The sequence below is a fragment of the Hippocampus guttulatus genome, chromosome 14 (assembly GCF_054856545.1).
Source record: "Hippocampus guttulatus isolate MCC_2025c chromosome 14, RoL_Hgut_1.0, whole genome shotgun sequence".
Classification (NCBI taxonomy): Eukaryota; Metazoa; Chordata; class Actinopteri; order Syngnathiformes; family Syngnathidae; genus Hippocampus; species Hippocampus guttulatus.
Genome location: NC_141274.1, coordinates 14,868,296 through 14,894,975, shown reverse-complemented (window position 1 = coordinate 14,894,975; position 26,680 = coordinate 14,868,296). Strand labels below are relative to the sequence as shown.

General features: G+C 47.8%; 1 protein-coding gene across 12 annotated transcripts in view; it reads right to left on the bottom strand.

The window, feature by feature from the left end:
* Positions 1 to 26,680, bottom strand: part of LOC147195289 (receptor-type tyrosine-protein phosphatase F-like) — a 154,169-nt gene that overhangs the window by 80,980 nt on the left and 46,509 nt on the right. For all 12 annotated transcript variants that reach the window (XM_086129494.1, XM_086129493.1, XM_086129492.1 and 9 more), the window contains one exon: positions 11,116 to 11,304. In XM_086129494.1, coding sequence (XP_085985620.1) covers positions 11,116 to 11,197 — 82 coding nt within the window. In that variant the 5' untranslated portion in view covers positions 11,198 to 11,304. The remainder of the gene's footprint in view (positions 1 to 11,115; positions 11,305 to 26,680) is intronic.

The following is a 26,680-nucleotide window of genomic DNA, read 5'->3' as shown; positions in this document are numbered from 1 at the left end:
ACCCCCCCCTTTGTATACAACGACCCGTGATCGGGCAGAAGAGTTTGTCAGGTTGCGATCATTAGTGCGGCTCGGCGCCTGCAGGGGAACGAAAGGATTTGCACTCTAAATATTTTCAGCGCAACAAGCAGGCCCTAAATATCAGCCAAATGTCAGCCGGGTTGAAGAACAATAGGGATGGTTGCGTGCGAGTGTGCGTGCGAGTGTGTGTGCCTGAGATTATTTTGCATGGCATAACAATTCACACACTTGAGCGTCTCACTGTTATTTAAATGGGAAGTGTTGTGGGGAATGACCATGTTTAATTCAAAGACATGCTGGCTAACCTCACATTTATATTGCACACAGTCCCCAAAGTATGTATTTAAAAAAAAAAAAAAAAAAAACACCTTGTAGCAATTTGCGCTAAGTGACATCCGCCGTTTACGATGGATTATTCCGCTCGACTTTTAATGGGAAATCTTGTCCCATTTATGCTGCCGACTATGACAAGTTGCAATTGCTTTTTTTTTTTTTCCCCTTTCAAGCTTGCAAGATTTATGTACGCTTATCTGTTGAGTCCACCTGTCCAATAACATCAGGGCAGGGTGGCCGTTGGTAATATCAGGAAGATGTTCATTTTCACCAACGGAGGGTTATTTCCGGGGCTGGTCCTGGCCATCGCGGCTGCCAGCAGCTTTGATAGGCTGTTTACATCACCCGCAGACGGGCAGTCGGAAGATCAAGGCGAGACGTGGCAGCAACTAGCAAGAGCGAGTTCAGCAATGCGCTTCGGTTGGCTATCAATGCCTGTTAAACACGTTGCGGTTTCGCTCAGGACGCGGCAGTCACAGCCTCCGTCATCTCGCCTCCATAGCGGCGAATAAACTACATTTCTGACAAGTATCGTTCTCACAAAGGGAGTACGAGGAGAAAGCTGTCGAAGCCATGCTAATTGCTAACATAACGTCGTTGTGAAACACACATTGATATTAAATGTGTGTTTGGGTTTGGCCTGCGACCTCCCTACATTTTTGCGAGACTGACTGCATCTAAGTCAGATGCAGCGGAACCGTAGGGGGCTCAGGGTAACCCCACCAGGCACACTTATGAGTCTGTCTTTCACATGAGGTCTCTATTTCAGGGTTCCACATGAACCCTATGGCCTTCGGCCAGTCTGGCAACTGTGTCAGGCTACCGCGCACCTTGCAGATGCTGGACTGACCGGCCAATACAGTTTTCATCGATAGATTCAATGAAATCGCCATATTCTTGCTTTAACGCCTGTATTTTGTTCGAGTGGAATTCATGATGAATTGGGGCGAGCACGTCGCAACTATTTGGGCAGACAACAATCCAGTCAAAATATCAGACTAATTAGCCATCCGCTTCCTTGCCAAAAGAGGTGAGTGAACAAAGCGCTGGCAGCCATTGCTGCAGTTTTCCCAGTGGATTTTCAGTAAGGGAATGCTGCCGTCTCCTTTGCGGAGACGACTGTGTGTGTCCTTGCCTCGGCGGTTTAGGTGTTTTCCCCCATCCCGCCTCCAACGTGACTGCGCAGATGTAAGGTGAGCTGAAAAGAAGAGGCGGTGGCAAGTGTACCAGTGCGATGCTGGTCAAAAGCCAGGATCATACGATTGTGACGGCAAATAACGCCAAGGTGTGCCCATTGTCGCATCGACACGCAATCGCACAGGGTGTGGGCGCCCACTGAAGGTAAACAGGGGACAGTAAGAGTTCCGTGTTGTTGTAAACACACGCCATCTAGTTATGGCAACTTGAGGCAGTGCGGGTACTTGTAAGAACATGTCGCTTTATTTATTTCTTTTTATGTCATTTGCACACCAACTGAAAAGTTGGGGTGGGGGAGGATTGGGGGGGGGGGTCATAACCTGGTGTCATTTCTTAAAAGTAATTCCAGTTTATATTGTACTTTAGTTCATTTTGGAACGATGTTATTTTGACTAGAGATTGGTTTCAATTATTCAGTTGAGGAGCAACCGGGGGTTCAGCGTCTTACTCAAGGACTCTTATATTTCCGAACTGTTAGAATTACTGCAACGGGTACCCGATTTGGATGTACTGTACTGTAAAATCCCTCACATTAAAGATGAAAGTGTGCAATTAAAGCTCGTCGTGTTCGTTTGATTTGAAATCCAGCGCGGTGGTGCTTACAGTCCGAAAGATGACAATTGTGTGCGCGTTCATGTCCCGCGCATGAAGAGACGGAGACGATCATGTTCTTCATGCACCAGACGAACTCATTCACATACTGTATGATTATCATGCGGGAGAGAGTAAATAGCACACATAATCATGACTCCATCCATATTAACTCATTCACTCCCAAAGACGTTTTTAAACGTCTTTTCAGACTTGGTCCAGAATTGGCTGGTACTGAATGAGTCAAATATGAATTATGACATCATAATCTCTGGGCATCAAATCAAACTTATTCGATAATTTGTCGGTTTTATTTAGGAGAACTGTTATTCGATGAATGACGCTAAAAAAAAAGCTCTTCATTTCTCAGTCTGCATTTTGGAGCGGCTGTTTCCGCAACGCCGCTGGAGGTTATCAAACTGTTTGGGTTGAGTCACTTGGTTTCCCACACCCTTTTTTTTCCAGTGCCCGTGTCCCATTTTCTGGGCTGTCAGGCGGTTGTCACATGAAAACAAAAGCAAGGATGAGGTGAAGAACATGCAAATCCTCCCCCACAGCCGAGGTGCGCACTCACTCCGCCTGCCTTCTTCAAGGCTTTTTTTCGAAAGAACGTTGCCAACGCCTTTCTTGACGCAAGCGCGTCTTCGAACGCATGCTCTCCTTCCAGGTGGCGTTCGCCATCAATTGTCAAGCTCGGGCGACGGGCGCGTCGACATGAATTTCAAGGTTGGGGTTGCGCCAATATCGCTTTCAAGTCAAGATAAAATCACGTTGTGACGTCTTTGTCATGATCAAAGATGTGACCCGATAAAATATTCGCAGGAGTCGAGGTATCTATTAAGAGTCACAGCCAAGTGCAATTTCATAATTTGCAGTCAGCAATTTATTTTTCTCCCATATGCCGCGGCTCATCCTTCTTTTTCAAACGGTGATATTTTTCAGTTGCTGTTCTTGCATGAATTGGATGTTAATGTTTAATTGCGATTTGTTCGGATGGGGTTGCAAAATAAACCAAGGAAAATGTCTGTTTGCAGGGGAAAAAACGGGAGAGCAAATGAGGTCTATTGTGTGAAAAAGTCATTTGATCATTGTTATAAAACACAATACAAGGCAGGGTATGCTATTTTAACCCGTCTGACAAAATAAGCTAAGAGCTTTTGCGTTTTTTTTTTCTTTCTCTGAGGTGGCTGACAATCATCGTGTTCCCAAACCTGCCCCCGTTTGAGAGCCTCCTCTGCGGTGATCGATTTGCGCGCGGCAGAGTGGAAACCATTCAAGCTTATTCATCATAAATTAGCAAGTTATCATTTTCACAAGGCGACACTCAGCGCGAATACGTCTGATGCCATCAAGAGTGGTCCGGGTTTAATGGAACACTTCCATTTAGGCCATTTTGGCAGGCCATTAGCGAGCAACTTGTTTGCAATTAATTCCAAATAAAGCCGCCTCGCCCCTGTAAGTTATTTACCTCAATGAGAATGAGGCCCTTCAGGCTGTTTAAGCCAACACACGTTGTTTCCGTTTGTGTTTTGCACACGAAAATGGAAACGCCTAGGACTTATTCTTTTGGATTTATGAAACTCATCAAGGGCGGCCCGGTAGTCCAGTGGTTAGCACGTCGGCTTCACAGTGCAGAGGTACCGGGTTCGATTCCAGCTCCGGCCTCCCTGTGTGGAGTTTGCATGTTCTCCCCGGGCCTGCGTGGGTTTTCTCCGGGTGCTCCGGTTTCCTCCCACATTCCAAAAACATGCATGGCAGGAGGTTTGGACGTTCTAAATTGTCCCTGGGTGTGAGTGTGGGCGTGGATGGTTGTTCGTCTCTGTGTGCCCTGCGATTGGCTGGCAACTGATTCAGGGTGTTCCCCCGCCTACTGCCCGAAGATGGCTGGGATAGGCTCCAGCACCCCCCGCGACCCTAGTGAGGATCAAGTGGTTCGGAAAATGGATGGAAACTCATCAACCTTTGCCGCCTAGACCGCCCATGCATGATGAAAAAAAAAAAAAAGCCATGAAATTTCTCACAATTTAGTATCGCCCATCTGTGTCGTGTAGGCACAAAAAAAACATCGAGGAAAGGGTCACTTTTGAAGAGGCCCTCGAAATGGTCGATATCCTTAAAATGGTCGCTTCAAACCCAAATTGCCAACTTTCTGTGTCTTTTCGGACATTAGACATTTTTTTTGCGGTTCTGCTTCGGGTAGAGGTGGGAGTAAGTCACATACGTGCACGTCCCAAGTAAGTCTCAAGTCGTACCTTCAAGTCTGAATGAGTTAAAAAGGCAAACCGTTTTCAAATACAGATTTCAAATCTGAAAGAAGATGACTGGACAAGTCACGTCGGTCTAGTCTAAATCAAGCCAAGTCGCTTAGATACCAAGTCAGGTGAAACGGGCTTTGGGAATGCATTTGAATAAATTAGCAAAGGATGACGCTGGGCTGATTTTGCTGCGTCACGCCTAAAACAAACGACACATTTGACCAAGGCCCATTGATGAAATGCTATCTATGTCTTACCCGTAAGAAAATGTCATCGCACGCCCACCTCTAATGTTTTCATCTCATTGGCCGCCTCCTTCCCAGTCAAATCACACAAAAGGTTTGCCAGACCGAAATAACAATCGTCTTTTCCGCGTCCCGGCGTGCGAGTCGCAGACTGCCGATTCGCTCGAGTCAAATTGGACAAGCGACGTGACTCATCGCCGTTGAGATGCCTCCCTATCTGTCGAAACCCATCGCAGCGAGAAGCAAAGGGGAAAAACATCAAACTTTCAATACCCCAGCGGACCATGAAGAGGCAGGGGTTGGGGGTTGGCGCGGGCGGGGGGCGGTGGGGTAGACTTTCTATCAGGCCTCGCAGCTTTCGGTGAATTATTCAAGACAGCAGCGAAAGAACAAGAACTCTAAGTGCAATTACCCTTCACTCCTCTCTTCTCAGTGTGAGTCGCCATTATGTAATGGCTTTCATCTTCTCCAGCCCGATTATGACTTGGGGAGGCATTGCTAAAATCTACACACTCGCTCCCCCTCTTTAGACGGCCCAATAAGCACCATGTGACAAAGAAGAAAAACACACACTGTGATTTCAGGAACGCACTGACGCCCGGAGTGGCCATTTAAAAAGAATTTAAAAAAGGAGCTTGATGAAAGCGCTTTTATGTTTTATTAGCAATCACAGGAGTCTCAGTCATAACAGCGTTAGTTGGATTTTACCAGTAGAATTCACACAAACACGGGGTCCAACCTACATTGAGACCAACGTGACTCACCGCCCTTGACGATTTGTCAACTCGTACGTGGCAAACCTTCAGCAAACAGACAGTCTGCTGTTAATCTTCATCATGCCCTTGTCTCGACAACAGACGTAGTGTTTTTGCTGAGTATAGAAATCCCCCGGCGTAATTGTCCTTCAAACGCCTACTTCCTTTTAGAACGCGGGCCAGGACTGAGAGAATACTTCAAGTTGTTCACTTGAGTAGATTGTACACTCCACGATAACGTGCTGTCGGAGTATAAGGCGCACCTTCAACGAAGCGCCTATTTTAAAACAGTTTTCATGATAGGGCGCACCGCATTATAAGGCGCATAGAGTAGAAGCTGCGGTTGTGTTATGCAACCACTAGATGGCACTACGCTAAAGGGAAGACTTGCGCCGACTCATTCCATTCGCCCCCATTGGCACGACAATTGTCATTCAAACCGTAACCGATGCATAATTCAGTGTCAAATGTATCAATGCAATGCTTTGATGACGTTGGGAGATTTCTGGCTAAAAAGAACGGAAAGCATCCAGAGGCTATTGCCACATTCACATATTCAGTCAGACACCTGTGCCACACACAGCTACAAACTTCTTAAGAGACAAGATCGTTTTCTGCTATTAACGAAGGGAACGAGTTGAAAGGGTAGACGACACAATATTATGACAGGCTTTGCATAAAAGGAAGGCGTGCACGTCAACCAAAAATTCAACCTACATTTTGAATACACGCGCGTCACCATTGTGATGGAAATGCGAGCTCGTCCGCTAAGTGGAGACTGACTGGTATGAGAGGCGAGGGGCTTTGTTAATGCAGTCGGTCGGGGTCCCGTGGTCACCTACACTACAATTAATAGATCAATGCGGGCTGAATGTTAAGCGTATTAAATGATCCCAAGAGGCGCAGGGGGGGGCTCAGCTGGCGAGAAACGCTCCCACCTTCTTCGGCCATCCCCCTTTGAGGGTGTAAGGGTGAGCTCATCATCCATCACTGTGCGACCCCGCCCTAAGCCTCCCTCGTCACTCCACTCACCTAATTAATTTGCCTCCTTTGGATTAGCCCCCCACCCCACCCCCACGCCACCCCCCATCTCTCGGAGGCCAACCATAGCCGTTGTCGTCTTCACTCATTCAACTCTCCACTATCGGCGCATAAATGATCTTACTGTATTCATACGAGAAGGAGGAAGAGATGAAAGTTTGACAGGATTTGCTTTCTCTGAGGTAAAAGATCAACCACGTCAAGGCTCGTTCGTGCTGTACGTCCAACTAAGGTTCTGCTAGCACTGGAAATCGTGAGGCGAGAGAATTATTTATGTCCGTATTTCCATCCGGCCATCCATTTTCCATTCTGCTCATCCTGTCCGGTGTTCTCGAAAGCAGGACATTCAAGCTAAGGGCAGACGACATCCCGGATGGGTCGCCAGTACCACGTCCACGCTGCCGGCAGGCAAGTCAGGCGAGCAAACCACTGACTGACTGCTAGCACGAGTAGTCTGGCTTTCACTCACATGCGCAAAACTTGCATTTGAAGTTCACAAATGGTTGTTTGTCGAGCGACCAGTCCAGGGCGCTCTCACCCAAAGAGAGCTGGAATAGGGCTGCGGCCCATCTGCAACCCTAATGAGCGCAAAGGCTTTGGAAAATGGAGGCGCTAAGTAAAACTTTTGGATTCAGCAAGGTGAGATCATCTGAAGAGATCATTCCGACGCAAAACGCCATCTCGAGCATTGGTCTCTTTAGCCCTGGGAAGTTGGACTTGAACACGATTAAAATGAAAAGGACTTTTTCTTTCTCCCTGCGGGGATAATCATGGTCTTGGAGCAAGAGCGTGCTTTGATGCTGAATTTGCACATCCGCACATGGCCACATGAAAACGAAGTGAGGAATTTTGCACGGGTTGCATCACGTCCGCAACACGTTTGCTTTCCGACCAAACATTATGCAGGTGTGTCGCAACCCACCTCTAATTCATTTTACGACTTTCCGCTCGACAGCCGAGCACAAGACGGACGGCTTTCTGCTCGAGTGGAACGGATTTTAAAGGACAGCGATGGGTGGCTAAGTGTCAACTGTCTATAAAGCTCTTTTGATAAAAACATCCATTGAAATGCCTTCCTCGTTGCGCGCTATTGATGACTCTGGGACAAAGTGGCAGGGGTTCGGGTGACTGCCTCGAGCCCCGCTATCGAGCGCCCTAATTAAACAATTAATCTCACATCATTAACCTCAGCAGATACCCGTCTACCCGTCACTTGGTGACACCGCTGCACTTTGGCTGATGAAAACAATTCCATCTACTTTATTTAGTTGATGCTATTATTCTACAAAGCGGGCATATTGCTTTTTCCGGATCCTTTTCCTGCCACCGCGATCCCCGTGGTCCATCTTTTGGCGGGCCGGGGACCGCAGCTGTGTGCTAAATGCATTACACTCTCCAAGAGGCTCTCCGAGGTGGATATGGTTACCTTTAATTAAAAGATAATCAATTTCCCTGTCCCCTGTTTGATTTTGAACCGGGAGACCATATGGACCGTTAAAAAAAAAAAAAAAAAAAAAAAAAAAAAAAAAACAATCCAATTTGCAGCCGCCCAGCTGCCCGTCTGGTCCCCACCTCCTCCCCTTGTCCACAAACCACTTTGGCACGTGCATTACATCACCACATTGTAAGAGCTTTTTGAGATTGCCAATTCAATCTAAAAGCTTGCTTACACGGCACAATTTGGTCACAATATCATCAATTGTAATTGGAGTTGATTTTGTAATCGCTACAAGTTACTTTTCATTTGTCAAATAGTTTTTCTCATCGCATGCTTGACTAACAAGTACAACAAAGGGTCTTAAATAATAAATAATTCGATGGCTCATATATGCGGGAGCACATACGCTTCCATATTCTAAAGTCACGTTTCCAAGGTAATAAGTTAATTACGGCGGCGGCGTAATCCTCCGGCGTGTACCCAAAGGAGGCCTTTGTGGTCGTCCTCGCATGAAAAGCCCGTCCAGATTAGAACGAGAGAGGCACGCCGAGGCCACGCATACGTCAAAAGCTTGTTAACGCCGGCGAAATAACTCAAAAGACGGTCCGCTCCAAGAAGCCGGCCGCGTGACTTTGACGCCGACCTTGCGGGCCCCCCGAGGCCTATTGTGTACAAGTGGTGTTGGTGGAGCGGCCCCCTGCTTGATTAGGCTTAGCTCCCGGGGGGAGGATCGATGGGGATGTCTGCGATCAGCGCTCACTGTAATAACGCCGCCTTTGCTTTGCACTCAATGACAACACAGAACGAAACAATGTCACCGGGCCGATCGTGCCGCCCCGGGATTTATTTGTGCTGCCGAATCACGACGTCGCTTTAATTGTGCGGCGGCGCAAAATGAAGGGGCGGTTAACGGCAACGGACGAGCGCTCGCATCGCGCGCTCGCTGGGCTCCGTCGCCGAGGACCCTTCGCACGCCACTCGTTTCACAGCCGGCTGCTTCAGAGCACCTCTGGCCGAGCGGAGGAACCGTCAAAGCATCCTAGGAGCTAAGGCTATTCTTGGCCGCGTCCACACACACACACACACACACACACACACAAACATGTCTTGTATATTTCTGGTTTCTTCTTTTTCTTGTCTTTCCGCCCACACGCAAACTGGGTGTCAGGTCACTGAGTTTGGGGAAAACTCGAGATTCATATCAAAACTAAAAAGATAACAGTGCACTGGGGAGTTTTCATGAAGATTTTTAAGACCCCCCCTGCCCCCATCCACTAAAAATGCCGACTGCAAATGCATAATATGCGCTTGTCCTTATATTTTAACACCTTGTGCAATTTGACGAGATAGAAGAATGTTACAGTGGTCGCAGAACAAATGAGCAAAATGAACTTAATCCATCATTTAGGGATGTCACAATCTGATTGACTTTATCAGAAATTGATGGATTGATCACGTGGTTTTCAGATACGTCTGGAAAAGATCATCATTTCAAAATTTCTTAATTTCTCAAGTCAGGAATAAAATATTTTAGTTCTCTTAGCCAAATAAAAAGCTAACATCTTCGGACACCTTTATTCAATCATCATCGTAAGTCTTCTTTTTCTTCTTCATTTGCATTTCTTGGCAAAGGGATTGATCGAGACTATGTTTGGGCAGATCCTCCAAATCAAGTCACTCGGCCTCGGACTCTGATGAAAAAAATAAATAAATAAATATGCGATCCCGATCTTCGGCTATCAGTTTTCACGAGGTACGATAACATTCACTACCCCACACGCACTGACAAAAACGACAACCCGTCACAATTTACCATCACCTGTCTATTTATTATACGTCTGGAAGAATTCACATCATTTCAGCGTGAATGATAACAACCCATGGAAAACCGATATAGCAAGAAGGAATCGAAACAGGTTTCGATCCAATCGAGGCCACGCCCAAGGGGGATGGGTGGAGCCTCCGAGGAGAATTATTGATGTTGTAGAGTAGCTGCTCTTTTCGGTTGTTTCCGAGCCCCTGACCTCGATCCATTAATATCCCAAGAGACGAGACAATTCTGGTGGTTTTCAAAGAATCTTGCAAAGAGACGGACGGCGTGAAGTCGCTTGATCATAAAGCTGCCGTGCGCCCTTCCCCATAATATCTGTCTGTCGTCTGCGCTGGAATACAGGAAATCCAAAACCGACGCTATCAAGTTCACATAACTCGAGTTGCGGAGAAATTACAGGCACCGCATTTACAAAACCCTGCTATTAGTGGTAGGTGTTATTTTCGCCCCCCAACGGTCTTTTTTTAATTCCATGTCTGCTTCGCGCTGGCGGTAATAACAGGTCTGCCGTGCCCTTTTTTTTCCTCGCATGCACGCACACCAAAATACACGCGTAGCTTAACCTCAGACCAGAGGCGGGCTTCATTGGCTTGCTTTTGGGTTTTATCTTCCCTTCCTCAGTGGGAATTCTTTCTTGTGCCTGTATCACTTTTTTTTTTTTTTTCCGAGCGAGCCTGCGTGGCTTTATCTGTAAAATGAGAGACACGGCCAATATTACTCAGTAGAAAGCTTGTGATCGGTCACCGCGTACTATGGGTTGAACTTAATGATGCAACCTTTGAAAGTTAAAAATGAGTCCGGCGCGACACATAGGGATTTTTTCCGCAAGGAAAAAAAAAAATAAAAAATCAGTCACTGATTAATCAGTACTTGACGATCACAAAAAAAGAAGAAAAAAAAAAGACAGCACCTCGAGACGACGCGGACGACAACAACTCATGGAGGTGTAAGGCTGGGTTACAGAGGCAAAGGGCTCATGCAAACAAGTCTGCTTGGAGCAACACATGAAAGGAAGGGCCAGTTTTCGTGGTTGTGGGGGGGGGGCGGGGAGGGGGGTGTACGCATGGAAATGAACTACGGTGACGCTTTGACAGCACTATAGGTGAGCTCATGTGTTGAATTAATTCCATCCCTGACCTTGTCTTGGCCGTGGCAGAGCCTCTCAAGCCACCCGCCCGCCCGCCTGCCCGCCATAGGTGCCGCAACATCCCATTGTGCACCTTTTTCCCGCCTGGGCTGTCATTCAGAGTGACAGCAGATGGAACAGAGGCACAGACGGCTCTTTACGAAAACACAGTGGAAGCTCAATGTGGATCCGAGACGACAGTATAAACTACGGAAAAAGGAACTTTGTCGTTCATGCGTTTGTGATGCAGGTGCTCCGACAATATCGAGAAAAGAGACTTACTGTCTGCCACGGAGGAGATGGCAGCGCAGCTGAGGAGCAGGGGCAGGACGAGACACGCCCCTCTGTGCGGCGGGGGTGCCATGTCTCAAGGTCGGCACTGCTGCTGCTGCTGCTGCTGCTGCTCCCGCCCTCGCTCGTCGTCCCCCCTGCTTAGACGCGTCCCGCTCTGACACGATCAAAGGTTAAAGCCTGCAAGGGCAAACATGAGCACAATTAATGACAGAAAATTAACACAACAGACATTTACAGCAACGTCATCAAACCATGACAGACGTCCATCTACTTGTTTCCTTAATAGCTTGTGTTGCGACTGCAACCTTATTCTCTCTCCCTTTGACCATTTCAGAGGGAAGAAATGGCACCCGAGATGAAAGTGTTGGTATTTCACCCTGAGCTCGGAATACTTTTCTGGAAATAAAGCGGAAGCAAATTTGTTTTCAAGGCTTAAAAAAAGTGCTCGACTTGTAAAGTCATCACAGAAACCATTGCAATTTTCCAAGGAATCGATTGCGCAGGGACCCAATGGCCCACCTAGCCACCTCTGAGGTGAGGAAAACAAATCTGAGATCCGATCGGCTGATATTTTGCATGAATGCCATATGCACGCGTTTTTGGATCGGTCGTATTGTCTTTAATTTACCGGTTGATCAATGAGATCTCTAATGGGCTCTGCGAAATAAATCATAAGAGCGATTGGGTTTCCCACATTTACAATGACTTTTTGTCTCTGCTGAAAGATTTTGGCGCTAGCCGTCAATGTGTAACTGTGGTCCACGAAAAGCCGCTCTGATGCTCACGCGGTCCTTGCGTGAGTCTGCCAAACAATACCAGGACTGATTTCCTTTCTGGTACGATACTGGAAAGACAGCGAGTGCCTCACATGACTCAAGTATCAACCTTATTGACGTTTTAAAGTTTGGCAATCGATCTTAGTGGTATGAGCTCAAACAGTATTGATCCCCTTCACTACTCCAGCAGGTGCAATGGCCGTCAAGTCAATTTCTCCGTGCTCCTTTTGTTGTTTTAGTGTGCGCGTCGGCTTGGAAACACCTCTCTGTGTTGGCTAAAGCCGACATGAAGTCGTCAGAGTCTTCCGAGTTTTGGATTATGCTGCCGAAATGGCGTTTAATGGAAAATGAATGCCATGAAATCGCGACGTTGAAACGTAAACAGGTTCGACTGTATTGACCCGCCCATCAAAGATCCCCTGCGACAACAGAGCATGAACTCGCAATGCCAATATTGTGATCCGATTCCACGAAGAAACAAACAACTCAATTCTGCTCGGGGCGAGCGCGGCGAAACGAGTAAAACCAGCAACACAAGAGCAGACGACAAATGCGCGACAGTGCCGCAGTTATAATTGATGGGAAGAATGTCAGAAAAAGACAAAGTAAGATCACCGAGGTGAGGGAGGATCTTCTTTAAAATCTCTCGAGGCTCTCCCAGAGGAACGGCGTTCGCGTGACGCTCTCCGTTAGGAGGATTGCCACTCCAGATGGCTTCAAATGAACAACAGCGCCACTATGTCACTGAAATGCAACATGTATGCCGAGCTAACGCCCACCACCCTCTCAGCCCGCGGCCCCCCGGGGAGAACTGCTAGCAGCATATGCGTGCCACAAATGAAGCACAATTAAGCAAGCCATAAAAGGCATTGGTGTTCAAACAGTTGGAGAAAATGTACTCCGAGAAGAAAAGAAAAAAAAGTCTATTCAGCCTGCGTGGCTTCTTTTTTGTCTTTTTAGGAATTAGATTTAGTGTAGAAAATAATGGGATCAAGATATATGACCGAAACTTCTTTCCCCTTTTAGCCTGCACTTTCTGCCTAATGCTATTACAAACAAAGTAACTGTGCGTGCCCATAAATTGCACTAACAACATTTCTTATCCTCTCGCCCGGGGGGCGTCTTTGATGAGCAATTGTAACGCTATAAAGCAGACCCACAATCTGGTACGGAGAGAAATCTTGTCTGTTCATGGAATTAAAGTAGTATCTCCGGAGGAGTTCTTTGAAAAGTTCTATCTTGAAGGGCTTTACGACAATAAATCGTAAAAGTCTGCGGCCTATTTTCACACGAGCTGGGTGGCCAGTCAGCTTTCGTGTATTCATTTCGGACAGATATGTTAGCATGTCGGGGAAACAATTCGCATTCTTTTGAGTCTGAAGGTGTTGAGTGGCATGTTACTTAGGAGGTTGCTTCAAAATATTTGACGGGCACCTTTTCCAATCGCCCCGCGGGGGAATCAAGACTGAGAAAAAAAAAAGTGTCGAGATTTGTTGTTTCTTCTATTGAGAGCGCGACGGAGTGGAATGACTCACAGGAATGTCGTGAGTCACCTGAAACCTGGAGCCTCACTTGAGCTCTTTGCCTCCGAGTTGTACAGTAGGACAAGGTTGGCATTTGAGCTCATTTCCATTCGGGCCAAGTCATTGACTCATTTTCCTTGGACGACTACTGACAATTGACAACGTGATTATTATTATTTTTTTTAAATGTATACATTTTAGACTCGAATTTGTGAAACATTTGCATCAGTTACTTACTACTTAGTTTAATTTTTGAGACGAGTAATATTATTGGGCATCCCGATGCACGTTTTTTTAAGTGTGGATGTACCTTAACATCAAGTACTGATTTCTTGAGGCAGCAAACTGGTTGAAATCAAATTCAAAAAAATCAACATCAAGATCCGGATTCAACGAAAAGCGAATTGATTATGTCATCAATCGGACCAAAAATAAAATAAAAAATCAGTAGCCTTTTGTTGGGGTTCCGCAGGCTTCAGCTCGACATACTGCTTTTCGGGTGACTATTCTGCAGATAACATTTTGACTGAAGGAGGAGTTGTGCATTCAATTATCAGCTTTGGCATCCCTGCATGGACTTAACGTGTTCTCCCCATGCTCGAAACATGTTTTCTTCCGGTCGTCGAACGTCTTCCCATACTCCACAAACATGCGCGCTAGGTTTCTCGAAGACTAAATTGTCCACAAGTATGAATCCAAGTGTGAATGTGTTTTGTCGATATTTAAGCTGCGGTTGGCCGGTTACCAGTCCAAGATGCACCCAAGTAGGGAAACTTTCGGAAATGAATGGATGGCTCTTCAGGGCCAGTCAATATGATGGGAAGTCCAACCGCTTGCACGATATGCTAATACGCCGTTGGGAAGTGGCTCACCATGTTCTGAAATCTAAATGAAGCATATTTGAAGCCAACATTTTATTTTGCGAGTCGACTTCCGCATGCTCCTCCCTGCCCCATTCACCCCAGCATAAATTAATGTCGCTCGTGTCAAGTTTGTTGGCTGACAAATTTGTTTTGATGCCTGTTTTAATGCGCACTTCTCGCACAGCGCGGCTGATAGAGTTGGCTCACCGCCGCAGCTTCCGAACCCTTGGCGGTTGTCGCCGGATATCTTCCGCAGCATATGCCAGTGTTGGGCAGATGCTCTTCATCTTCAATGAGGAACAAAAAATTCCCGGAGCGATATGTTATTCCTTATTTACGAAGCAACTTATTTACTCCCTTGCGCTCGGGGAGGAGAGGTTGTAATATAGGCACAGGGTTTTCACCGATGCTGGAATGAACCGTATCCGGGACTCATCCACAGCCTCCAGAGTCATTTAAGAAGAAGCTTTTAAGTGTCTGGGGACTCCCCCCACCGGGAATGCAGCTAGCATGACATATGTGCTCTATAAGTACAGCGCGACAGACAGAAGACTAAGAGGTTTAGGGAAGTCATTAGAGAGGCAATAATTGAACGACGGAAATCTCAAAATGTTCAGCGTGGAGGAAAACAAATGCTTCAAGGGTGTGGGGAGGACTCTAGGGTGTGTGGGGGGACTCTACCTCGCACCCACCACCTTAGTGCGAGGTAGAGTCGCGGTTCCCAAGCACGGTACTGGTTCGTGGACCACCCGCTATCGGGTAAGTCGTAGCTTGAAAACCCGGTTCCCGTGCTCTAAGCTTGTTGCTTCGTTGCAGAGGCGAAAATGATACAGTCAAAGAAATCTGCATATGAAGAGACAATATCAGCAGTCCTGCTTCAGGGTTCTACATTGTCCTGACAACAGGGCTCACGGTGGCTCAACAAACATCAAGCTTAAATGGAGGAAACTCGACTTCAGGGTTTTGTTTTTTTTCAGCGCAGGTGATTCTCATGCGCCGATCCCGCTCTGAATAATATGAGGCGACGAGCTCGCCAATGACGCAATGAAGTCTTCAGAACGACTTCGGTATGTGCAATTGTATCCTTGATTCATATCAAAGAAGAATGTTCAAAGAGTGCCCCCGATCCATTTTCACATTCTACCATTGCAACGTGGGATTCTCTCCACTAACGGCGACCAAAACAAAATGACAATGTCAATATGTAATGTACTTTGTGATGATGGGGACCGGATCATTTAGCCAGAAATAAGCACAGGGTTCCCACTAATTACAGCACAACAACTACATTGGGCGTCAAAGTGAGATGTATTCGGACCAGATAATCGGTTTCATTTCTGTGCCGTCTGTGAAGATATTGCTTTTCACGAAAACATATCCGTGAGGCAAATAAAGATGAGGGAACGCTGCGGCGCAGCAGTGGCCCTTTTCTATTGAGGAGTACGCAGGAGGTCCTTGGTCACGGCCGACTTGCGCACCATTCGCAAGCTCGACACCTCCTGAGCAACCCCCCCCCCCCCCGTACGTTGCTTGAGCTCAGTCTGAATAATTATTGATGGGCCGTGCTCTGTGTGCGCTAGTGCCCCTTGCTTGCATTCCTTCACACCGTTTGTCTTGCACTGGTGGAGAACAGGATTACCGCCCGGGGGTTGGGGAGGGGGGGGGGGGGGTTGTCGGAACTGAGGCGTGTGTGTTTGACTGGGGGGGGGGGGGGGTTGATGGGTGGGAATCTTTGCCTTCTGTGCCTGCTTGCTTAGTCATTTTACGGTGCCATCTGTCCTCAAGCAAAGCGTCGAGTGGCGCTGCCTTGGGCCATTTTTGCTTGCCAGGGCGGATTTGCCATTGATGTCCGCGTGCGCATCTGCTGTTGAAAATCATATACATCTGAGTACAATTTCTTTGGTGAAATATCTCATCGTTGTCAGGAGGGCTTCTTTAGACAGCAAACTGGTTCGAACTGAATCAACAGGGGCCAACTGCTGCACTCTGAGATGGCTTTGCTCCCAAGCACGTTTGAATTGGATGAACGCTCAAATCCGTCATCAATTTCTATGCCCTTCCTGAATTGACATCACTTGTTTTGAATGGGCCTTTAAAATGCAAAATTGGGATTTCAGATGTCAAACTCACCCCCCACCCCCACAACAGAACTCACAAAGTACTAAGTAAGTAAGACCCACTGGCACTAGTTTGGGGAGCAGGTCACCGTTTGGTGGGCGTGTCTATCATAACAAGACGTGTGAAAAACTCTCAAGGTCCCAGGCCAAATATTGAACAGAAAGTTGAGCACTTTGGTTTGAAGCAGCCGTTTTCGGGTGAATTCCAAGTCCTCATACTTTGATGCTCGGGAATTTGTTCGGATATTTCTCGATCTTTATGGAGGCAACCGAGGCACACTACATGATGAACTGTGACGGCACAACGGCAAAGAATAGGTACCGAAAAAGCATTGAAAGCAAAAGCCTTGAATTGCCTGCCACTATACTTAGCTGGCCCAGATAGATGAACAAAGACATCTTTTGCTTTTTATTCTCCGGGAGCCGTCACCTTACCGTGGTGGAGGGGTTTGTGTGTCCCAATGATCCTAGGAGCTAAGTTGTCTGGGGCTTTATGCCCCTGGCAGGGTCACCCATGGCAAACAGGTCCTAGGTGAGGGACCAGACAAAGCACGGCTCACAAAACCCCTTATGACAGACAAAATCGATGGCACTCAGTTTCCCTTGCCCGGACGCGGGTCACCGGGGCCCCCCTCTGGAGCCAGGCCTGGAGGTGGGGCTCGTTGGCGAGCGCCTGGTGGCCGGGCCTACACCCATGGGGCCCGGCCGGGCTCAGCCCGAAGAGGCAACGTGGGTCCTCCTTCTCATGGTCTCACCACCCGTGGGAGGGGTCGAAGGGGTCGGGTGCAATGCGAGCTGGGCGGCAGCCAAAGGTGTGCTGGAGAGTACTCCTGCTGGGGACTCCCTTGTTCTGCTGGGGGACTTCAATGCTCACGTGGGCAATGACAGTGAGACCTGGAGGGGCGTGATTGGGAGGAACGGCCCCCCCGATCAGAACTCGAGTGGTGTTTTGTTATTGGACTTCTGTGCTCGTCACGGACTGTCCATAACGAACACCTTGTTCAAACATAAGGGTGTCCATATGTGCACTTGGCACCAGGACACCCTGGGCCGTAGTTCGATGATCGACCTTGTGGTTGTATCATCGGATTTGCGGCCGCATGTTTTGGACACTCGGGTGAAGAGAGGGGCGGAGCTGTCAACTGATCACCACCTGGTGGTGAGTAGGCTCCGATGGTGGGGAAAGATGCCGGTCCGTCCTGGCAGACCCAAACGTATTGTGAGGGTTTGTTGGGAGCGTCTGGCGGAATCCCCTGTCAGAAGGAGTTTCAACTCCCACCTCCGACAGAGCTTTTCCCATGTTCCGGGGGAGACGGGGGACATTGAGTCCGAGTGGACCATGTTCCGTGCCTCTATTGCTGAGGCGGCCAATCTGAGTTGTGGCCGTAAAGTGGTTGGTGCCTGTCGTGGCGGCAACCCTCGTACTCGCTGGTGGACACCAGCAGTAAGGGATGCCGTCAAGCTGAAGAAGGAGTCCTATCGAGCCTTTATGGCCTGTGGGACCCCAGAGGCAGCTGACGGGTATCGACTGGCCAAGCGGAACGCAGCTTCGGTGGTCGCCGAGGCAAAAACCCGAGCGTGGGAAGAGTTCGGTGAGGCCATGGAAGCCGACTTCCGGACGGCTTCGAGGAAATTCTGGTCCACCATCCGACGTCTCAGGAGGGGGAAGCAGTGCACCACTAACACTGTGTACAGTGGGGATGGGGCACTGCTGACTTCGACTCGGGACGTTGTGAACCGGTGGGCAGAGTACTTCGAAGACCTCCTCAACTCCACCAACACGTCTTCCTTGGAGGAAGCAGAGTCTGAGGACCCTGAGGTGGGCTCTCCTATCTCTGTGGTTGAAGTCACCGATGTGGTTAAAAAGCTCCTCGGTGGCAGGGCCCCAGGGGTGGATGAGATCCGCCCGGAGTTCCTCAGGGCTCTGGATGTTGTGGGGCTGTCCTGGTTGACACGCCTCTGCAACATCGCGTGGTCAACGGGGAGAGTGCCTCTGGATTGGCAGACCGGGGTGGTAGTCCCTCTTTTTAAAAAGGGGGACCGGAGGGTGTGTTCCAACTACAGAGGGATCACACTCCTCAGCCTCCCTGGTAAGGTCTATTCAGGGGTGCTGGAGAGGAGGGTCCGTCAGGAAGTCGAGCCTCAGATTGAGGAGGAGCAGTGTGGTTTTCGTCCCGGCCGTGGAACAGTGGACCAGCTCTACACCCTTAGCAGGGTCCTCGAGGGTATGTGGGAATTCGCCCAACCAGTCTACATGTGTTTTGTGGACTTGGAGAAGGCGTTTGACAGTGTCCCTCGGGGAGTTCTGTGGGGGGTGCTTCGTGGGTATGGGGTACCGAACCCCCTGATACGGGCTATTCGGTCACTATACCACCGATGTCAGAGTTTGGTTCGCATTGCCGGCAGTAAGTCGGAATCGTTTCCAGTGAGGGTAGGACTCCGCCAAGGCTGCCCTTTGTCGCCGATTCTGTTCATAATCTTTATGGACAGAATTTCTAGGCGCAGCCGAAGCGTTGAGGGCGTCCGTTTTGGTGGCCTCAGTATTGCATCCCTGCTTTTTGCAGATGATGTGGTGCTGTTGGCTCCTTCAAACGGGGCTCTCCAACTCTCACTGGAGCGTTTCGCAGCCGAGTGTGAAGCGGTTGGGATGAAAATCAGCACCTCCAAATCTGAAACCATGGTCCTCAGTCGGAAAAGGGTGGAGTGCCCCCTCCGGGTCGGGGGAGAGATCTTGCCCCAAGTGGAGGAGTTTAAGTATCTTGGGGTCTTGTTCACGAGTGAGGGCAGGAGGGAGCGAGAGATCGACAGGCGGATCGGTGCAGCGTCTGCTGTGATGCGGACGTTGTATCGGTCTGTCGTGGTGAAGAAGGAGCTGAGCCGAAGGGCGAAGCTCTCAATTTACCGGTCGATCTACGTTCCAACCCTCATCTATGGTCACGAGCTATGGGTCGTGACCGAAAGAACGAGATCCCGGATACAAGCGGCCGAAATGAGTTTTCTCCGCAGGGTGTCCGGGCTCTCCCTTAGAGATAAGGTGAGAAGCTCGGTCATCCGGGAGGGGCTCAGAGTCGAGCCGCTTCTCCTCCACATCGAGAGGAGCCAGATGAGGTGGCTTGGGCATCTGATTCGGATGCCTCCTGAACGCCTCCCTGGTGAGGTGTTCCGGGCATGTCCCACTGGGAGGAGACCCCGAGGAAGACCCAGGACACGCTGGAGTGACTATGTCACCCAGCTGGCCTGGGAACGCCTCGGGATCCCCCGGGGAGAGCTGGAAGAAGTAGCTAGGGAGAGGGAAGTCTGGGCTTCCCTGCTAAAGCTGTTGCCCCCGCGACCCGGCCCCGGATAAGCGGTAGAAGATGGATGGATGGATGGATGGATGCTTTTTATTTTAACTGAAGCATTGATTGTGGCGGAGCACGCCGTCAAAGTTTGATCATTTTAAGGGTTCGCTACGAGGGGGCGCGAGGGTACGTCTATCGCTGCTTCCAACTTCAAGTGAACCAAAGTCCTGACAACAAAGACACTCGCTCCTAACAGAAATTAAATGATGTCTGCTCGCTCATACGGGAGCGGTCAAGACTCCCATTCTGTTGTAATTTGTATATACGTGAATGATGTTCTAATAGTAAGTCTTCCTGTTTGGAAGGATGTCAATACTTGACTTTCTTTACACTTAACAGGTCCAAGTATTTACAGCTTTAGCTTTTTTCCCGTTGATGAATGCGTGTTTTACATCCAAGCCCGCCTCTTGATTTATGAGCACGCCTTTGCACTGCGCTTTGCGGTGCAAGACATTTTCCCTCACGACAACACCGATAATCGCCCTCCAATAAATCCAATTGAAAGTGTGTCTCATCGCCACCATGTAATACACATCAGCGGAATATCCATCACCTCTTAATTCCAATATTGAGTTGCACACCCCTAGTCGCGACAGGTGTAAATCCAACCCCCCCTGCCCCTATCCCCACCCCATCAGTGAAAATTTACGGAGACGCTCGAGTTAAGTTAAATGTTCACTCATCCAAAAAAATGCCACACCAACATGACATCTTATCAGTGAGGCAACCTGCAAAGTTGGAATAAGTAACCGTCCGTGTGACTGCTTAATCAGGCGCCTTCAATCCCCGCCCCTTGTGCGTCACCGAAGGTGCACCATGAGTCATAAACACGAATTTCTAGCGTACCTAATGGGGCCGAGTTGCATCACCGGCATGGACACACACTTGACTTCTGTGATTTATTACAGCGGGCCTCGGATTGAATTGTAGGTCAAGTTTACTTTGTGTTTGGGGCGTACTCGCACTGGATCGTGCGAGACGTGCGATCCATGCTCGAGCCCACTTGACACCGACAAACCAGTACACTTGTGTAGGTACCCTTAGTCAGCAAAGTAGACACGTCATACAGGTAGTGTAATGCGATCGTCCAGCTCCGATTGTTCATTCGAACAGCCACCTTATACAAAAGCGGTGAAAAGAATGACAAGTAATACAAGAGTCCAAAGAGAAGTTCGCCACAATTTGTCATATGATTCACTCCTCCTGCCACCTTTTGATGATAACAGCCACATTACAAGATAGGACCCCCCCCCAGCAGACTAGAAATACAAATACTAAACCAGTGGCAGAGCTGGGGGACATGACAATACATATCGCAAAAAAGATTTTATCGTGTTACTTTTTTACCATCGTGTCCATCGTCATTTGTCATCTGCAGCACCCTGCATGTGCTCCATACATCAAGTGCAGCTTCATTTGATGGACAAAATCGTTCACTTATCAATGATATACTGTAGCGCTGCCACCAGGTGGCAGTGGGAAAGAACAAACAAATAACAACAAAGCCTAACTAAGAACTGTGATTTAAAAAACAACAACAACAAGGTCAAGGCATGCCGAGTATGGCCTCAAAGTACACAAGCTTAACAGTTTTTATTTTGAGTCTCGTCAAAACACAAAACAGCAAAACTGAGAATTTTCCCAACAGAAGCATTCTGAAGCATTATTGCCAATATTTCATAACATCAACTTACAACAAAATACTTCAAGTGGCGTGCTGACGCTCTGTAGTAGTCTGACATGGGACTTATATAATTTACACAACTTTAACTGTCCAACGCTTGCTGTATTCGTGGTCTGGCACTGCAGCTACGGTTCACGTGCCGTAATAGGCTTTTTGCAGCTTAATCTAAAGTCGAATATACGTAGGCTGTACCCAACAAGGAGTAGTGTTTCCAAGCAAAAATAGGTACATATCCAAAAACCAAGGCGGTCAAGGGTAACTGACAGCCAGCTCTTTGAGAGACGGTACGTGACTCAGCGACTCAGCCCAAAGACGTGCAGTCGTCCGCAGCAGAGCCTTTCAGCTGTCTTCTTGGCAGTAAGGCGTTAACAATTAACCCCCTGCAATCGGCTTGTAAACAGACGTGCTGTAAAACTCGATAGGTCACAGGACGTTAGCCTTTGTTGGCTCGGATTTCAACGGGGAGCCTTGTCGCGGCAACAGCGTATAAAAGACACGCACCATCAACTTTGCGCTTACAGCAAAAGAGAAAGAAAAGAACGTGGTCACGTTACACTTTAATTTCACCACGCGGGGCCGAGCGCATCGCTGTTATTCTCCCGAGGTCCTTTTTTTTTTTTTGAGAGAGCGAGAGACGCCTTCAAGGGCATGAAAAACAAACACGAGAGCCATGTTGAAATTCTGCTTGTTTGTGGAGCACAACACAAACCTCTTATCACCCCCGCAGAAAGCCGTCATTAGCTAGCCACACAGTTAGCCCTGTGGATCTCAAGGGGCCCTTTAGACAAGACAACCGAAAGTGGAGGAAAAACTCGCCTCGTTGGCTCTTTGCTTACGCGACAATGGGTCTAAAACCGGTCAAAACGCGGGTTGCGTTGTTATTTTTAAAGTGGTAAGAATTGTACATTTTCTGGAATCGGTGAATGGCCTGGAAGCCATCAAGACAAATCAATCACACTCAGCCGGTTTAGCGCACAGTGGTTAGCATGTCTGCCTCAGAACTCTGAGGTTCGCGTTTGAATCTTGGCTCTATGCTCTCCACGCTATGACACGATGTGATAGATCTCCCATTCCAGTTGCCCATATTTAAAGATTGTTCATTTTTGCCTGCAATAGTCAATTAAGGACATTTTTGAGAGGGGAACAGTTCCCTCGAGTTGTCCAACATGGGACGGTAGAAATACGACCTGTCGTTTGAATAATGTTAGTGTAAGTGCTCCTTCGTTTACGACAGAGCTTTCCCTTCCTTCAGTGGTAGCATCAAACTAATTTGTGCATAAATTAAAACGTGCCATTGACTTTGCCTGATGTAGTAGTAAAGTCATAACCACAATAAATATTTGTGTGAAAACCAGTCCTGGCTAATGACTACTGATGTAACAGAGCAGCCCATACGGCCTACAAACGATGGACTATGACGAGTTCCGATTTACGGACAAACTCAGGTTACGTTGCCGCCATAGGAACGGATGTTACCCAATTGTATTCTATTGCAGAGAGGCGGGACTTGAAAACTACCAAAAAACAAGGCATGCTTTCGTCCTCCAGTTACATTACAGGTCAAATGAAGTTAAAAAAAAAAGAAACAAGGTGAGGTTTAAATCCAGCAACCCATAGCTGCTTCAGCCCACCTGCTATTTTTGCAAATCAAACTGACTCACAGTTACAGTATGTTTGAAGGTCAAGGAAAATATTTAGTGCAGTAAAAGATTATGGCCTTATTTTTGCTTTTGTTGTTTTAATGATATATTTGTAGCGTTTGTTTTGAAATGATTTTTTAAAATTCACATTGACAAACGTACATGTTTGGTGCATCGAAAAAGCAAACTTAACAGGACGTTTAAAAATCATGGCATAATTTAAATGACAAAATGTTTACTCATCGGTGTGGGAACTCGCATTTCTTTTAATTCAATAGTTGGCACAGATGTGAGAACATGAACCCCCCAACTTTATACAAGCGCATAGATGGGGGGGAGGGGAGGGGGCTGGCATTTGAGGGCTGCATACTATTCAGCAGGTGTCTCCACTGTACTAAATCAATTACCTCCAGTCAGCCAACGCTTAGAGTAGGAGGTATTGTAAATCAGCTTGGTGTCAAGCCAGATTAGGGACTGGAACAGCTTGTGGAGTGGAGCTCTTTGGCCAGGAGGGAGCCAATTCCGAGGTATGTTTGACAGTCCCCCCCCAATTGTAATTGTTTGGCGATACTTTCAAATGAAATAAGAGACGGAGAGACAGATAACGATCACCTCTTTTTTTAAGGCTCGGAGCGTCGTAGCGGCGTGATAATTAAGCATTCCGGAGCCCTGTAGTGGGCAAGTTGTTACTCGCTAGTTTCCAATACTATTTCTATACCTTTAAAATGTCAGAGTACTGCGGGGAAAAAGGTGGGATCAATGGAAGGGGACTGCTGAAGGGCAATATTGAATTTGGTGGTCTTTTGTAGGACTGGAAAATCCACAAAGATGCTTTCATTGTCGAGCACATTATTGACAATCAAACCAAGGAGAAATGTGAGAAATGTAGAAAGCATGAATATGATTTTATTCAAATGTTCCCACATACATCATGCAACAAAATTAGAGATTTGCACACAACCTGCATGCACGAAAGTCGGATGTTCTTTATGAAAGGGAAAGTTTGAGTACACACTGCATGGATACAAGCTGGACGCAGATTAAATGTTTATATGCAAATTTTGGGTAGCTGTCCGTCTCCGAGCCTCTTTTGGATCACCAGTTGTGAACCATTGGATGGGTTCATTTGGCACAAAAGAATTTCATGAGAAAGGGCTTGCGTACACTTCAAGAGGGAGAAAAAAAAACCACCCTCTTGCTCTATTTCAAACACAATGGTACTCCAACGTGATATTTACTTAAAACACACAACCACTGACTTCAACGACGAGGACATAAGATTGCAGCTTTGAATGCCCGCATTTTTTCACAAGTGTCGACACAGCAAGATCTGTTTCACATTCCAAGAAACCGTGTCGAAATACAATGAGAAGAATTGTGCGTGCGTTCAAGGATGAGTGAACAACATTGTAGCGGACGTCGATGTGACTGCAACCGTGAAGACTTTCACACATAAAACAGCATCGCAACAACATTGGAGGAGAAGTGTCACGTTGACACCCAGAGACTGCGTTGTGCAACTGTTTGACACAGGTGAGTTGGCCTGGCTCTGATTCTACCTCAGAAGCCAAAAGAATTGACAGTTGAATTTCTCTTTTCTGTATTGGTGACATTCACACACACAAAAAAAAAAAAGAAAAAGTGGGGAAATGAGAGCCAGAACAACGTGATCAAAGTGTGTCGTACCCTGAAGAAATCAACTGCACGGGCTGCTGGAAAATAGTTTGTCCCTTTATTCCGTATTGGAAACATTTCTCGACTCCAAGGGTGACGGGAACAATAAATGTTTGGACGAGGCTCGAAACAGATCCTCGTATGTGATGGATACGAGGGCAAAGGGTTTGCTTCGGTTTTTAGATGTGCATTTGTGTGCTGCCATGGCTATCAGAAAACCGTTTTAACATTAGCTCTTCGCCACGACTTCCATCTAACGAGCTGTCCGGTCTTCTTTTGTTTCTTTGCCGGCGAAACTCTGCTTCTGTGGGTCAATTAGCCCCGCTATGTCTTTTTTCTGTCCGTCTGATCCGCGAGCCGGTCTGCCGGAGCAGATGGGACCATATACAGTATCTCCCATCAATCTCCAGAGGCTCGAGGATTTAAATGTAAAACGAGACGAGTGCGGGACTCATTCAGGCTTTCTACGTATTCCAGACTCATCAAACGGGATCTGGTTCAGTCTGCTTTTAATCACTATTAATGTGCCACAGACCAATTAACTTCACGGAGGATGTCCTTAATACCTAATCCTAATCGATTCAGTTTGACACGATTCGAACGGGGATGGACTCTCTCGAGGAGACAACAAAGTAGTATAGGCCGACTTGACCCACAGATGTCGACATATTTCACAGGCGAGCTGGAGCTTATTCCGGGGAAAGCGGTACAGCCTGAAACGCTTGCCAGTGAATCACGGCGAATGTGCGATGAAGCTGCAATATCTAGTCCCTCCCATTTTTTTCTCATCATGTAGGTCATTGGTGAGCTGGGGGATAATGCAGGAATACTTCAGGCGACAGCTGGGATGCATCCACAACTGGTCATCAGTCAATCACAGGACACTTATGGACAAACGACCGCTCACATTCACACCAATAGACAATTTCATAGACTTCAAGTTCAGATGTGTCGCAGTGCGGGAGACTAGCGCATTCCATCCATCCATTTCATGGATGTTCAAACAGAGATCGGAACCAGGGTCTTCTGACGACAGCGCAGACGCACTAAACCGCATTAAGCCGTCTTCATGTTAAATGATCCCATTACTTTAGAGCGGTGACCACATCCGAAAGTCAGACTTCTGACTTTCTGCCGGTCAGCGTCGGCTCACACCGCCTTGCAAGTAATGAGGTCGTATCTGGACATGGAATCTGTCGTCGGGGAAAAGATTATGCTTCATCCCGCCTCTCGCGAGGTGGCAGCCCTGACAGGCGCCAAGAGTTGAGGAACAACAGGCGAGCGCGCCGATCGATTGCCAGCTGACTTGTGAGGTCCATTATAATGACAAGCCAGAGCCGTAGCGCGATGACCCGCACTCCAGCGATGGCCTCATTACTACCGACCAATCTCTCACTGGGACCAATATCTGCTGCCCCCCCCCCCCCCACCCCTCACCATTCTGTCTCTCTCCTCAATTCTTTTTTTTTTGGATCATCTCCCTTTACAAATCACTGGACTGGATTTGTACGTATTAACCGGATGCCCCGGTTAATGGAAGTCACTTAAAAGTGGCAGAACCGCACACTTTATGCTCGAGTTGACGTCGAGAAACGTTTCAGATTTAAATGTGTGCGCTATCGGCTGCGATAAGGAAACAGCCGCCACGTGAAATATTGGCCACCCCTCATCCTGTCTATCAACAGATACGCTATCTGCTTCACTTACCCCCCCCCCCCCCCCCTCCCCGCGCCCGCTGTTTGACTGGTTATTTTCAAATCCTCAGACCTTGGAAGACTTATTTATACCTTCACCGTACCCCCACCCACTCGTTCGCTCAGCAGTGCAGCTGCAGATAGGATTTACCTGCTGTCCAAACAACCTCTAGACTATCAATTACCACTGTTACCCATTGTAGAATCACTCTTCTGCTGCTCACCTAACAAGAAACACACA